At 39.3% G+C, this 12396-nt stretch overlaps 1 protein-coding gene across 3 annotated transcripts; it reads left to right on the top strand.

The window, feature by feature from the left end:
- The first annotated feature begins 1875 nt into the window (after positions 1 to 1875).
- LOC126407206 (uncharacterized) lies at positions 1876 to 9661 on the top strand. 3 transcript variants are annotated; one of them, XM_050071914.1, is made up of 8 exons: positions 1876 to 2330; positions 2855 to 2954; positions 3619 to 3714; positions 4183 to 6429; positions 6889 to 7059; positions 7326 to 7386; positions 8555 to 8679; positions 9387 to 9661. In XM_050071914.1, exons 1-8 carry the CDS (start codon positions 2286 to 2288, stop codon positions 9413 to 9415), a joined length of 2874 nt encoding a protein of 957 aa, XP_049927871.1. In that variant the 5' UTR covers positions 1876 to 2285; the 3' UTR covers positions 9416 to 9661. The 3 variants fall into 3 exon arrangements, with proteins under 3 accessions (XP_049927871.1, XP_049927873.1, XP_049927874.1); XM_050071917.1 differs by lacking the exon at positions 1876 to 2330 and adding an exon at positions 3373 to 3466; XM_050071916.1 differs by lacking the exon at positions 3619 to 3714.
- Positions 9662 to 12396: the final 2735 nt, after the last annotated feature.

Genomic DNA, 12396 nt, shown 5'->3' with positions numbered 1-12396 from the left:
ATGTGGGCAATTGGCATGGGGCCAATATGGAACCCATGGACAATCCCACTGGGGGCCCACATGGGACACACATACAAATGTTGGCTGGGAGGCAGAGAGTCTTTCTCCTCTTGTTTCATTTTTCAGCTGGGGTCAAATCTGACTGCCATGGCATGTGAAGCCTGTGGGCCACATGGCTTAAAAAGGAGACTCACAAAGTTTGCATTAAGCTACAGCAGCTTGGGTTTGCACTGTGAACTGAGAAAGTGCCACGCAATAAGTATTAGGCCTGTAACATAGCCTACTCCTGTTCCAAACCTCTCAGTTCAGTTTGGGAACAGTCCTTCCTATCAGCATGGATTCAAATGTGAGGAAGTGTAACTGCTCAGGCTCTGTGGTGCTGGCACATGCAGTGAAAGGGGGGAGTTGTCTTTATTGTTGCAAATGTGCATCAAGTCAGACAGATTTAGGCATTAAAAAACCGGAATGAGGCCAATGTGTCCTTCAAAATAAAAGCGTCTTCACTGGCGTCACTATATTGACAACGTACTGATCTACAGTTGTGGAAAGTAACTACGTGCTTTTGCTCCAGTATTAAACTTTAGTACCATTTTGAGGTACTTCTACTTTATTTGAGTATTTTCATTCTGTGTTGCAGTTAGATGTTTAAAGTGTCTTTATTAGTTGGCCCACCCAGTGGGTAATTTGTTGTGCACGGAAAATTCAGCATTCCAAAACAGGACGTTGCAACATTTCAGATTTAAAGGAAACTAAAACAAAAAACATTAAAACAAGTATCATCTACTATCAAAATATTATCAAAGTATAAGAACTCCTACAAATAGCTATCATAGAAGGTCTTAGCTCAGTATTTCAGAAAGAAATACTTTTGACTTCAATACATTTATTTTAGTTACTTTCCAAATTAAGATTTCATATAATAAACAGTAAGTAAAATATTTACTTAACTAAACTACCAAAACTATATAAAGTACTTAAAATTGGCTCTTAAAATAGTCTACTAATATTAATACCTATCTATTAAACAGAATTTCCCATTTTAGAATAATGTGTATCATACAACCCTAATTGGATTATAAGATTATCATTGATGCATTAATGTTTACATCACTTTAATGTTGTATCTTGTAAAAGTAGCGTTAATTTCAATGTATTTATATAGGCTACTGCTGCTAGGTTCATACATTTCTCCATTGAGGATAATAAGGGCATATCTTAAGTAAGCCTGTAATAATAAAATTAGTTTAATTGTTGATTAAATTTTGTAAAATTAATATAAATCGCAAAGTAACTGTCTGAAGTAATCAATTCAAATGTAGGATAAAAGTACAATAACCTACTTCCTCTCGTAGAAAAGTAGGCTATTTATCATGTTTAAGAAATGCGATGGAGTAGTAATGGAAAAGAATTAAGAAAATACAGTTTTACAGTTTATAGTCATCACATGCTTCTTGTTTTCACATTACTAGCCCACTTTAAATTATTCAATAGATGTTACCAATCACTGATATTTCTATGATTTATGTTATAGACAAAAAAAAATAAATTTCTTTTTGGTACAGTCACAATTTAGTCTTGAATAATTCCTGTAAAGTCCTGTGCGAATGATAATCACAATATTTTCTGTCAATCTAAAGGGAAATTACACATCAGTTAAACAGAGAAATATACCAAGATGACCATAATGGAGAGGTTGAAATACCAATATAACATAAAATGAATATATGAATTAAGAGAATTGGGCCAATAAAATAAAAATTAATTGAGGAAATGAGCAAGGGGCAAAAACATGTTGTCGTTGAGGCTTTTATTTTCATAATCGGGACCGGAAATGTGGTCGTCTTCTTCTGTGGTTGTTGTTACCTGTCTGTGGAGGCTTTACATAGCGAGCTTTATGTAACCGCGCTGCTATAAAAACACAGGACGGCTTTACTAAACAAAAACATGCCAACTAGATAGCAAACAAACAAACAAACAAACGGTCAGACGTCATTCAGCTAATCGGTTCAGGTCGACGGAAGAAGATCTTTACCAGCGCGTGCAGATTAGCTAGCTAAATGAGTGCAGTGCGACTCAATATTTGACGTTTTGTGCATTTTTATCAGCTGTTAAAATATAATTTAGTGTGTTTAAAGCGATAAAAACAGAGTAACATTGTCATGGTGGAGGACGGAGAGCTTCAGGACATTTAGTACTCTCCCACAGAGCGACCTGACATTCCTCCTCAACGTGTACCAGAGACATACAAACTTATTTTACACAGATATTTTTTTATTAAAACAATCATGGCTGCTGCATTGTTCAGAAGAGGAACAGGATTATGTGTTAGAGTAAGTATATCTCTTGTTTTTAATGTTTGCAGATAACTGGACTTTCATCCACTGTGACATTTAATGACTTACTCATGACTTTTCAATACCTTTACATACAAACATGAATAAATTACGTCATATGGTGGGTATTATAAATGCATTTAAGGTTACTTATTGCATGCTACTCAAACTGTTTCCTCAGCTGCAAAATGTACAGTGTAAATCTACATTTCTCTCAAAGTAAACACTGAAAAGAACAACATGACAGCATGTAGAGAAGTTCATTTTAGAATGTCATGTACATGGTAAAAGTATGCAGCTGGGAATATTTATATATAAAACCATCATTGACTGAACCATCAAGGGATTTTAATTGACAAAGTAAAGATAATGACTGTAGGAGTCTGTAGTAAAAGCTTTCAGTGTGTTGAATTCCTTAGAGTCTAAGTAGCTATTCAAACAAGAAAAAAGTTTGCCATCTGGTGTGAGCATTATCTTGTGCACTTGTGCATCTCCTAACTTGTGCATGTGCGTGTGTCCAGTGCATTCACAGGGAGTTGTGCAGAGTGGTATGGAGGCCGCAAACTGCACTGTTCAGCTCCAAACCATCAGACAGAAAACAACCACGCAGGACACATATCAGTAAGAGAAACACATCTGTCTGTCTGTCTGATTTTTATTTGTAATTCCTCGATCATCTCTGTATTCTGTTCATATATTATTCTCTCTGCACCAGTGGAAGAGTAAAAACTGTAAATAGTGGTGAGTAGAAGACTTGCTGCCATGTTGGATTTGCTCTGTACAATAAAGTGATCCATTGTCCCACTCATGGCTTTCTCCTTTTAAATGTTATCATCCCTCACACTGGCTGCCAATCAGGGCTTTTAATGTGTCACACACTTAGAATTCCTACGGGAGAATGGTGACAAATAGGTTTCCTGAGAAGGTTTTTTAAGTTAAATTACATTTTCTACCTAGAGTTTGCCTCTTTATCAGGAAATGGGTGCACACAATAAACTGATACAGTCAATCAAAAATGTATTCATATCATTTTGTACAGGCCCAGTTGGCTCCCACGGCACATTTGGATTGGCATCACGGCTCACCAGTGTACCACAGCTCATCTTTTGAGAACCACTAGCCTAGACAAGAATGTCAGCAAATTAAAAACTAGAAAACTTGATCCACTAGATATGAATATTTTCATAAAGCAAATCCAAATATTGCTTTATTGCTAAATCAGACTATCCAAGTATTCTGGACAGGCCTGATATTTTTCTCAGTCTGTATTTTGTCTTACTGACAGAGAAAGCCAAGCCCCAGCCAGCGGTGGATGTTGCTGCACTCCTGGAGCAACTCTTCTCCCAGAGCAGGCCGGGCACAATGCCTCCTGCTGGTAAAGGTCAGCACATTCAGGATGTTGCGTAAAGCTGGGTGTTAAAATTAAGTCTCAGGCATTGAATGCAACCAACTTAGATTTCCACATTTTTTCTCTGCCGTCACACAGCAGGTGGCAATAATTTGCAGCTGCAAAAAGAGCTGGGTTTGGATTTTGACAGGATCTCTTTAACTCCCCTGCAACAGTCTTGAAATGAAGATTAATTCTGGGAATTTGTGAGCCCCTTCTTTATCCCATCATATTCAGTGGCACTTTTTCATGTCATGTAAATTTCATGGAACGATTTGGACAGCAACATATGAGAAAGCACGACAGACAGCTGAGTTAGCAGACTGTTAATTAATTGAATACCTGAAACGCTGATTAGTTCTGCTTGTGTCTGTGCTTCTGTGTTTTACTTACCCCTCTTCCCTCATATCCATGTCCTTTTATATCCTCTTCTTTTCTTTCCCTCTCCCCTTCCTCCCACAGCTCGTCCTGCCAAAGCTTCCTCCATGCCCACCAAACCTCCTGTCGCCTCCTCAGTGAAAGCCTCCACCTCAAAAGTTCCTCCTTTGTCAAAGACAGAACCAGCAGTCTCTGTCTTTCCTGCTGCTTCTAGCCTTAAACAAGTTGATGCTGATAGTCTTTCCAATGTGACTCTTCCTACAACCTCAGGTTCCTCCCCAACCAGCACAACGCCTGCACCATCAGAAGCAGCTGCAATAGAACGCAAAATCTCTGCTGAAACAATACAAACCAACATAGAAACTGCTGCAGTACAGAAGAACACAGAGCCAACTGCCACAGTAGAGCCCCTAATAGAAACTATAATAGAACCACCAATAGAGCCTGCCCTATCTGCTGTGGCAACACTAGAAGTTGCTGCTGTTGCCGAACTTCCAGTGGAGCCAACAGTAGATATTCCAGCTGAAGACTTACAAACCAAAGGCACAGACTCAGGAGTGGTCGATGTCTCCCACATTTCCAAAGAAGAACCCTTAATAGAAACAACAGTAGAGTCACCAGTAGAAGCCAGCCATGTTCCCGTGGAAACACTTGAAACTAGTGCTGCTGTTGTTGAGAGTCCAGTAGAGCCTACGATAGATGTTGCAGTAGAATTAGCATCTCAAAAAGTAGAAACCAAAAGCACAGACTCGGGCGTGGCTGACATTCTACACACTGCAACAGGAGAAACCTTAGTAGAAACTGCAGTTGAACCATCAGTAGAGGCCAGCACCTCTCCTTTGGAAACACTAGAGAGTAGTGCTGCTGTTGCTGAAGGTTCAGTAGAAACTACAATTGAGGCGGAAGCAGTTACAGCAGCTCAGGCTGTACAAACCAACAGCACAGACTCAGGAGTGGTTAACATCTCATATAGTGCCAAAGAAGAAGCTTCAGTAGAAACAACAATAGAACCAGCAGCTGTTTCTGAAGCTACAGTAGAGCCTACAATAGAAACTGAAGCAGCTGACAGCCCTTCAGATAGTGCCTTAATCCAAAATGCACAAGAATCTGCACCTTTGCCTTTGAAAAATGAACCTACAATAGAATCCTCAGTAGAATCAGTAAATGACACTGTGGAGGAGGGAGTGGACAGGTCTGAAGAAATGAATTTAGAGTCTGTGACACTCCATGTAGACAAGGTTCTGGTAGCATCTTTACAAACCGAAGAGCTCCTCCAAACAAAATCTCTCCTTGATGAAAAAGCAGAGAAAGAGCTGCAAGAGTTGTCTGTCCAGACGGAGATCGAGCACAAAGCTGCAGCTGAAACTGAGAGTTCAAGCGATGATGAGAGTGAGAGTGTAACTGATGTTCTTTCAAAATGGGACTCTCTGTCGGAAGACCTTCAAGAGTTAGAAGGACAAAGTGGTACATTAGAGAAAGAGCTGCTGTGCCATGTTCCTGCAGTGCTTTCCAAAACTCCTGGCCCAAGTTCAGCCTCTGATCCACCTGTAGGAGCAGCATCTTTGCAGATGGAGGAGACGGCAGCTGAAGCAGAAGAAATGACGCTGGAATCGCTAACTTTAGAACAAGTCACGGCTGAAGTCGGAGGTCTTGAAACCGAAGTCCTGCTGGAAATGAGGGATGCGCTTGAGAAAGATGCTGATGCACGAGCTAAAGAGGAGAAGATGGAAGATACAGCCACAGTAGAAGATGTTGCTCTTCTTGAGGATGCAACAGAGGCTGAAATTTTAACTAGACTGGAGTCTATCTCTGAAGCCACAGATGCTTTAGAAGCTGCGACATCTGTTATGCTGGAGGCCATGTTTGGGTCTGAGCAAGGACCAAGCCAGCCACCTGTCACTTTACTTGCTGACCAGAAACTGGAGCAACAGGATGAAGTGATTGGTCTGAAAGCAGAAAAGCAGTTGGACAAGCAGGAAGGAAGCGTCTTGGAAGCAATGAGTCTGGAGTCTGTGACTTTGGCTGAAGTTGAGGCGTCCTTGGGAACTCTGGAGAATGAGTCTCTGAGTGAAACTGCAGATTATCTGGAGCAAGAAGCTGAAATTATTGCTGGAGAGAAGAGGGTGGAGGAAGAGGACATGGTGGCATCTGAAGAGACAACTGAGACTGCGAAGACTGAGTCTCCATCTCTGCCTGAAGGTGACGTTCTGTCTGAAGATCTGCAGATAGACACGCTGATGGAGGACCTGCTCTTTTCCGTCCCTGGGCCTGTGACAGGGGTAACAGAGGGCCAGATTGGTCAGGAGGTTGTAAGAGAAAATATGTTGGATGGTAAGTTTGACTCGTGAAGATGAAGAGACATTAGGAGAGGCAAAGGTAAGGGGGAGGCGGTAATAAATACAGCCCTAACTTCAAAGTAGGGTTGCAGCGATATGAGATTTTATCACAGTATCACAGTGAACGTTAATACAGAATTATTATTATCATTATCAGTGAATGAAAAAAGGGGGGTCTTGTTGAGTAAATGCTTCATTATAATTGAAATAAGTTGAATATTAGGCCAATCATCTCCAAGCTCTCCGCAAGAAAGCTGATCAGCATATTTCACAAAATGTTGAAATATTCCTTTAGACTCTGTGAGGAAGACTTTAGAAACAGATGTGTCATGTATTTTAAAAACCTGTCACTGAGATCTTAACTTAGACAGAAGTTGGTTAAGTGTTCGATGCTCTAGAAAGTGGAATCAGCTCTTCTCCATGTGTCCTGTTTTTGGGGTTGTTGTTACCACAGCAACGGTTGCCGACGGGTCCGTCAACGTTGATACATCAGCTGCAGTGCCCGATGATTTTTCAGCTTCTCCTGCTCTGGAGGAGGTGCTGGAGGGGCAGGAGGAGGTGATGGTGGAGGAGGGAGCACAGACTGAAGCCTTGGGGAATGAAGATGGTACAGGAACATATGCAGGTAAAAACACTTGCAGACACGTGCAGATACACACACAGTCATAGGTCTTATCAGACAATTGAACAATTGGAAAAGAAAAAGTGACTGCTGGTTTGTCTGTTTCATTAACTAATATTTTTTTAGGTGCAGTCCCACAATTCTGATGTTGGAAAAGGTTTCAGATGGTGTCAGGCTATTTGACGAGCATGTGCTTGAAGCATACTGCATACAGCGTTATCTGGTGATAGCCTTCTGTTTTAACTGAATTGATTTGATGTGTTTTTCAGAGTTAGATCCAGTACAGAGACTCTTCCTGGAGAAGATCAAAGAATACACCAACATGCGCAGGTAGAGAGACCAAAGAGGTTTCCTATTATATTCACAGGAAATAACTGGAGAAGTTTGAAGGTACCATGAAGCTGAACTTCTCTAGTAGGTAAAGCTGCAGCTGGAGCAGCTACATGACCCACCCACCATAACCTACACGTCAGTCAACGATCAGCTGTCTTAGCTCCTCGGCCCGGAGGCTGAAACCCTAGAGAAAATGCTAAGTTAGCGTTTAGCTAACTATAAAATATTAGGTTGAAAGAGAGGTGGTTAAGGTTAGAGTAAGGGTAATGAGAAGAGTTACATCTCATTGCGTATAAGAGGAATAACATCTTCATGTATACTGAATAATAAAGTGGATTATTGCTACGTTTGGCCCTATTTGTTCATTACAACATCGCGTTGTAGCAGGGTTCAGATAGGTGTCGCGTTGGTGGGCTTGTCTTGTACTAGTCATGGGCTTGGTTTGTAGGGGTGTGTCATGTATACTTCTTTTTTTTTCAAGGAACAGTTCAACATTTTGGGACTTAGATATGAGAGTGGTATCAATCTTCTCATCTAACTCTCTTAAAAAAAAAAGAAAACTTCCCAAAATGTTGAATGCTGAAGGTTTTGGAGGCTGTTAGTAATGAAGAAAGATATTTAGAATTGCTTTCCACAGTGTACCTCGCCTCTTGCCCAATGTCAACTGGGATAGGCTCCAGCTCCCCCACAACCCTGAATAGGATAAGCGGTTACAGATAATGACCGAAGAATGAACTTTTATTGTAAGAGGATATTGTTTTTGTCATGTCTTTCAGATTCTGTTTTATTGTGCTTAATTCAAAGGTAATTTTTTCTGTCACTGAATATTCTCATGTAATTATTTTATGCTACAGTTTTAGCCAGGTCTGTCTTGTAAAAAAGAGAATGGATCTCAGGGGACTTGTTTAATAACGATTCAATAACACCGGATACCACAAACTAATCAATATCATTAGATATCAGCTTATTGAACTTTAAATTGTTTCAGTGAAGCTGAAAACCACAGAAGCTGATTGATTGTTAGGTTTAAACTAACAGTCACTTAAAAAAATCAATACAGTCAATAACTGATTGGTATTAATCCTGTTGGACAGCAGCACAGAGTCCTCAGTATTTGGGCCTCAGTGTCGCTCATCTTCTATCTACTCTCCTCTTCCTCTCTAAGGTTGAATGGAGGACTGCTGGAGGCGGAGCCAGATTACGAAAAATACCTGTCAGAGGAGACCGCAAAGCTCCAGAGACTTTATGGCGGAGGAGACCTGAGCAGCTTCCCTCAGTTCACCTTCAACGGTGAGAGAGAGATGCAGTGAAGAGAGAGGTTCGGTGTATAGAGCCCCTTTTATTTGCTTTAGAGACAATCCAGATAATCCCTCTGAAATGTACTTAAAGCTTTGAACTGAACCAATCAGCAAGCATTTATGAGGTGATTCATTTAATTGACAAGTATAAAACAGTTGTAATGCAGATTTGTTTTTTGTTTTTTGAGATACAGTATCTATGCTGACAAGATGAACTTCTTAGCAGCCATCATCAGTAACAAGTAGTGCCCAAGGGATAATAAGCTAGCACAGATTTATTATTATTGAACAATAAATAACAAGAAATTGTTGTACAGAAATGCTATAGATATGCTTTAGAAAATCATAAATGGTGTTGACAGAGAGCACTGCCAGCTCTTCAATAACCAAATGTAGGGGATCAGAATATAGGCTAGTTTTTCAGTAGAGTTGCACGAGAAAAACCCCATAAAGAAATCACAATCACATGTAGCTTCATGCATTTTGTATGGATAATACATTTTGTTTGATAATCCAGTTCCTTATGGGGATTATGAATTGTATTTTTACCTCTGGAACATGATGTTTCAGCTCTGTAGCACTACAGCTGATTAATAGACATTTTCACTGCACAGACTCATTAAAATATGTACAGCGACAAAAGGAAAATAAATATGTTCCCAAATATGCATTAAATTACTTCTGCTGTTTTCCCTTTAGACCCCGATATGGACCAGGACTCTAAATGATCCATGACGCCTACCTCCTACTCTCTGTGCTCTTTCTCTGACTCCTCACTGTCTTCCTCCTCCATTACCTCCTCATTTCAATTTTACTACATGGGAGAACAGAAAGAGGGAGAGAAGAAGAAGCATAGAAAGTCTGTTTGGGTGATCTGCCATTGAAATAAGGGAAAATATATTCCTTACCGTTTGTACTGTGCAATAATGATAGCAATGAATTATATATTAATATTCTATTTTATTAAAGCAGCATTTTCAAAACAGTAAGTCTTTGGTTCTCTGGTGTTCAGGATGTGAGTGTGTGTGTTTGTGTGAAATGCAATTAAAGCGTCACGTAGGGCAGTGAAGGCGTGGATGAACAGAAGGTGGAGCTGTCAGTTCAACACCTCCCTACTTGGCTCCATTTATCTCTGTCTGCCTCTCTCTGTTTCTGTGCCTCACTCTCCCTCGTTCTAGCTCCTACCTGCATTTGGCTATATTTGTCCGTACATGCGCTCTGTGTCTCTCAGCATCACTGCTGACTGTGTAGTGTGGTGACAGAGGCAGTCTTTGCCAAGTCAAATCCCCCCTCAGTCACGACTCTGTGATAGAGATAGTGTGAGTCACAACCACAGCCACACATACACACCAAAAAAAATGTGAGCGCAGCACCAAACTACATGCTAAAAGATGCCCTTTTTATATTTTCTTCTGTCCTTTATTTAGCAGGGAAAAGACACATCTGACCAGTGGTATAATGTAAAATGTTTTCTAAAATAATTAGGCTATGTAAAATTGATTGATAGAATAGAATAGAACAAAAGAAAGACAGCTGTCATTCAAATTCATTCTTCTTTATTTATTTTTTTTCAATTGAACATTTAATTGAATTTAACATGCTACATGTCATGCAGGGTGTGAAATCTTTACAAATACAGAGCAAAATGATAGTCAACCTTGATGAAGACAAAGAAAATAAATAAAATAGACTAGGGGGACATTTATATATAAATAAATAGGAATTATAAAGAATAGGTTAATAAATTAATATACCAGGCATACAAAATTTGACAAACTGGAGCAAAGAAATTGAGATCCAAAGCAAGGACCATAATTCAAAACAAGTTTTGTGCGATAGTGTGAAAATCAACACAATAGATGTCTTGAAGTCCTGCTATAGTGACGAGAAAAACTGCTTGAAGTCATTTATAAAGCAGCAACAGGAGGGCTTACTATTCCTCTGCTTGGGACAATAAATAGGGTCAGATGGGGTAAGATGCCCCCACTCCCTTAATTACTCTCCTAACCAATATATGGCACTAAGTCAACTCTGAAGACTTGTGGTTAATGGCTATGCTACAGTGAACAGTAACATTTCATCTGAACTGCTGCATTCTTTAGATTTATTCCACCACAACTGTTTTAGGGTAAACTGATCTTTTATTCACTGACAAATACTGATATATTATATTAAGTTGTACATAAAATGCAGTGATACATATCTCTAGTCCATCTATGTTTTGTTCCACTAGTACAAGTGACAAAGTACCCTCTTAAAGTCTGCTAGATGGTGTGAATGCAATACTACATACTGTCCCCACTAGGACCATAACTGAGACAAACCAGCTGATATACACCACAGCAACAGTGATCCTAGAGATGCTGGGCTACAAGATGAACACCACGAGCCACAAAGAGCGTTAATATATATGTTGAGAGTAAAAATGTAAAGGAAGACCAGGGCTAGGCGACCTGTGGCTCCAGAGCCACATGCGGCTCTTTAGCCCCTTTCCATTTTTTTTAGCATTTTAATTTTTATTTATTATTTTGATGGCCTAAAGAAATTCTTACATTCTTTAATTGTAAAAATGTGAAGCCTATGCACAGACATTTTGTCAACTATGTCTGGCACCTTTTCCTCTAAATGTTGCTGAGGTCATGTCTTAATGAACCTTAGTAGTGGCGGCTAGTCTTGAATCTCCCTAGTGAGGTTAGCTATGTGCTCCAAATCCAAAATAGTCTGTGTTACCTTCATAATAAGACTCAAACGTGTTTTGCGGCTCCAGACAGAATTTTTTTTTGTCAAAAATATAGTGAAGGTTGCTGACCCCTGTGTTATACCCTTTGAGACAAGACACACCTCAGAAAGGGGGTTATAAAAACTCCAGGGGCATCCTGCTGCTAAATATTATTTAGTCAGATTATCTAGTATACAGTCATGTGATTTTATATAGTTCATATCTACATATAGTAGTAGTATAGTATTGTAGTTGTAACAGCTTGCTAGCAATCATTAGCATTGCTAGCAATCTTGCTGGAGGATGTACATAGAAGAATGTGCATACATTTGGCACATGTACCAATTTATTTCTCCCAACAGTGTGTTGGTTGATGGATCGTGGTCTTCATGTACATACTAAAATCCTATGAAATAAACATAAACAAAGACCTAGACTGTTAATTTAATTATATTATTGAGGAAAATATCCATTTAAAGGTCCACTAGTTTATCTTGGAAGGATACTATACATAAAACCAAGATTACTTAGATAGATGGGAAAAGTTTGTTGAAGCTGAGGGGTGGTGAGAACAGATATGAGGCCTAATTTAAAACAGTGACTGGTCTCTATTCTAACCTCTACAGGAATGCCTTTTTTTCTTTTCTGTTTTTTGTTTTGACAACTTGTTGCGGTTGAGCTAGTCTGGAATATTGTTATGTTATTTGAAGTTTTTATTGCATGACTATTTGTCCCTGTGTTGTATGACGTACGTTGTTTAGTTTTTGTCTGTTTTTTTTTCTGTTTTTGTGATGATATAGTAATGCTGTTTGTTTGTGTATTGGTTGTGTATTATGTAATCACTACCTCCTTACACCAAACTTCATTTCTAAATGCAAAAAGTAAAAAGGAAAGAAAGAAAGAATAAATAACATTGCAAATGAGAAAGAAAAGAGAGAGGAAAAGGGAAAAGATCTCCACTAAGGGTGGTGGTTGCATTTTAAAAATAAA

This window comes from Epinephelus moara, chromosome 19 (assembly GCF_006386435.1).
Source record: "Epinephelus moara isolate mb chromosome 19, YSFRI_EMoa_1.0, whole genome shotgun sequence".
Taxonomy (NCBI): domain Eukaryota; kingdom Metazoa; phylum Chordata; class Actinopteri; order Perciformes; family Serranidae; genus Epinephelus; species Epinephelus moara.
Note: the sequence above shows the minus strand (reverse complement) of the source record. Positions and strands in the feature narration are given on the sequence as shown.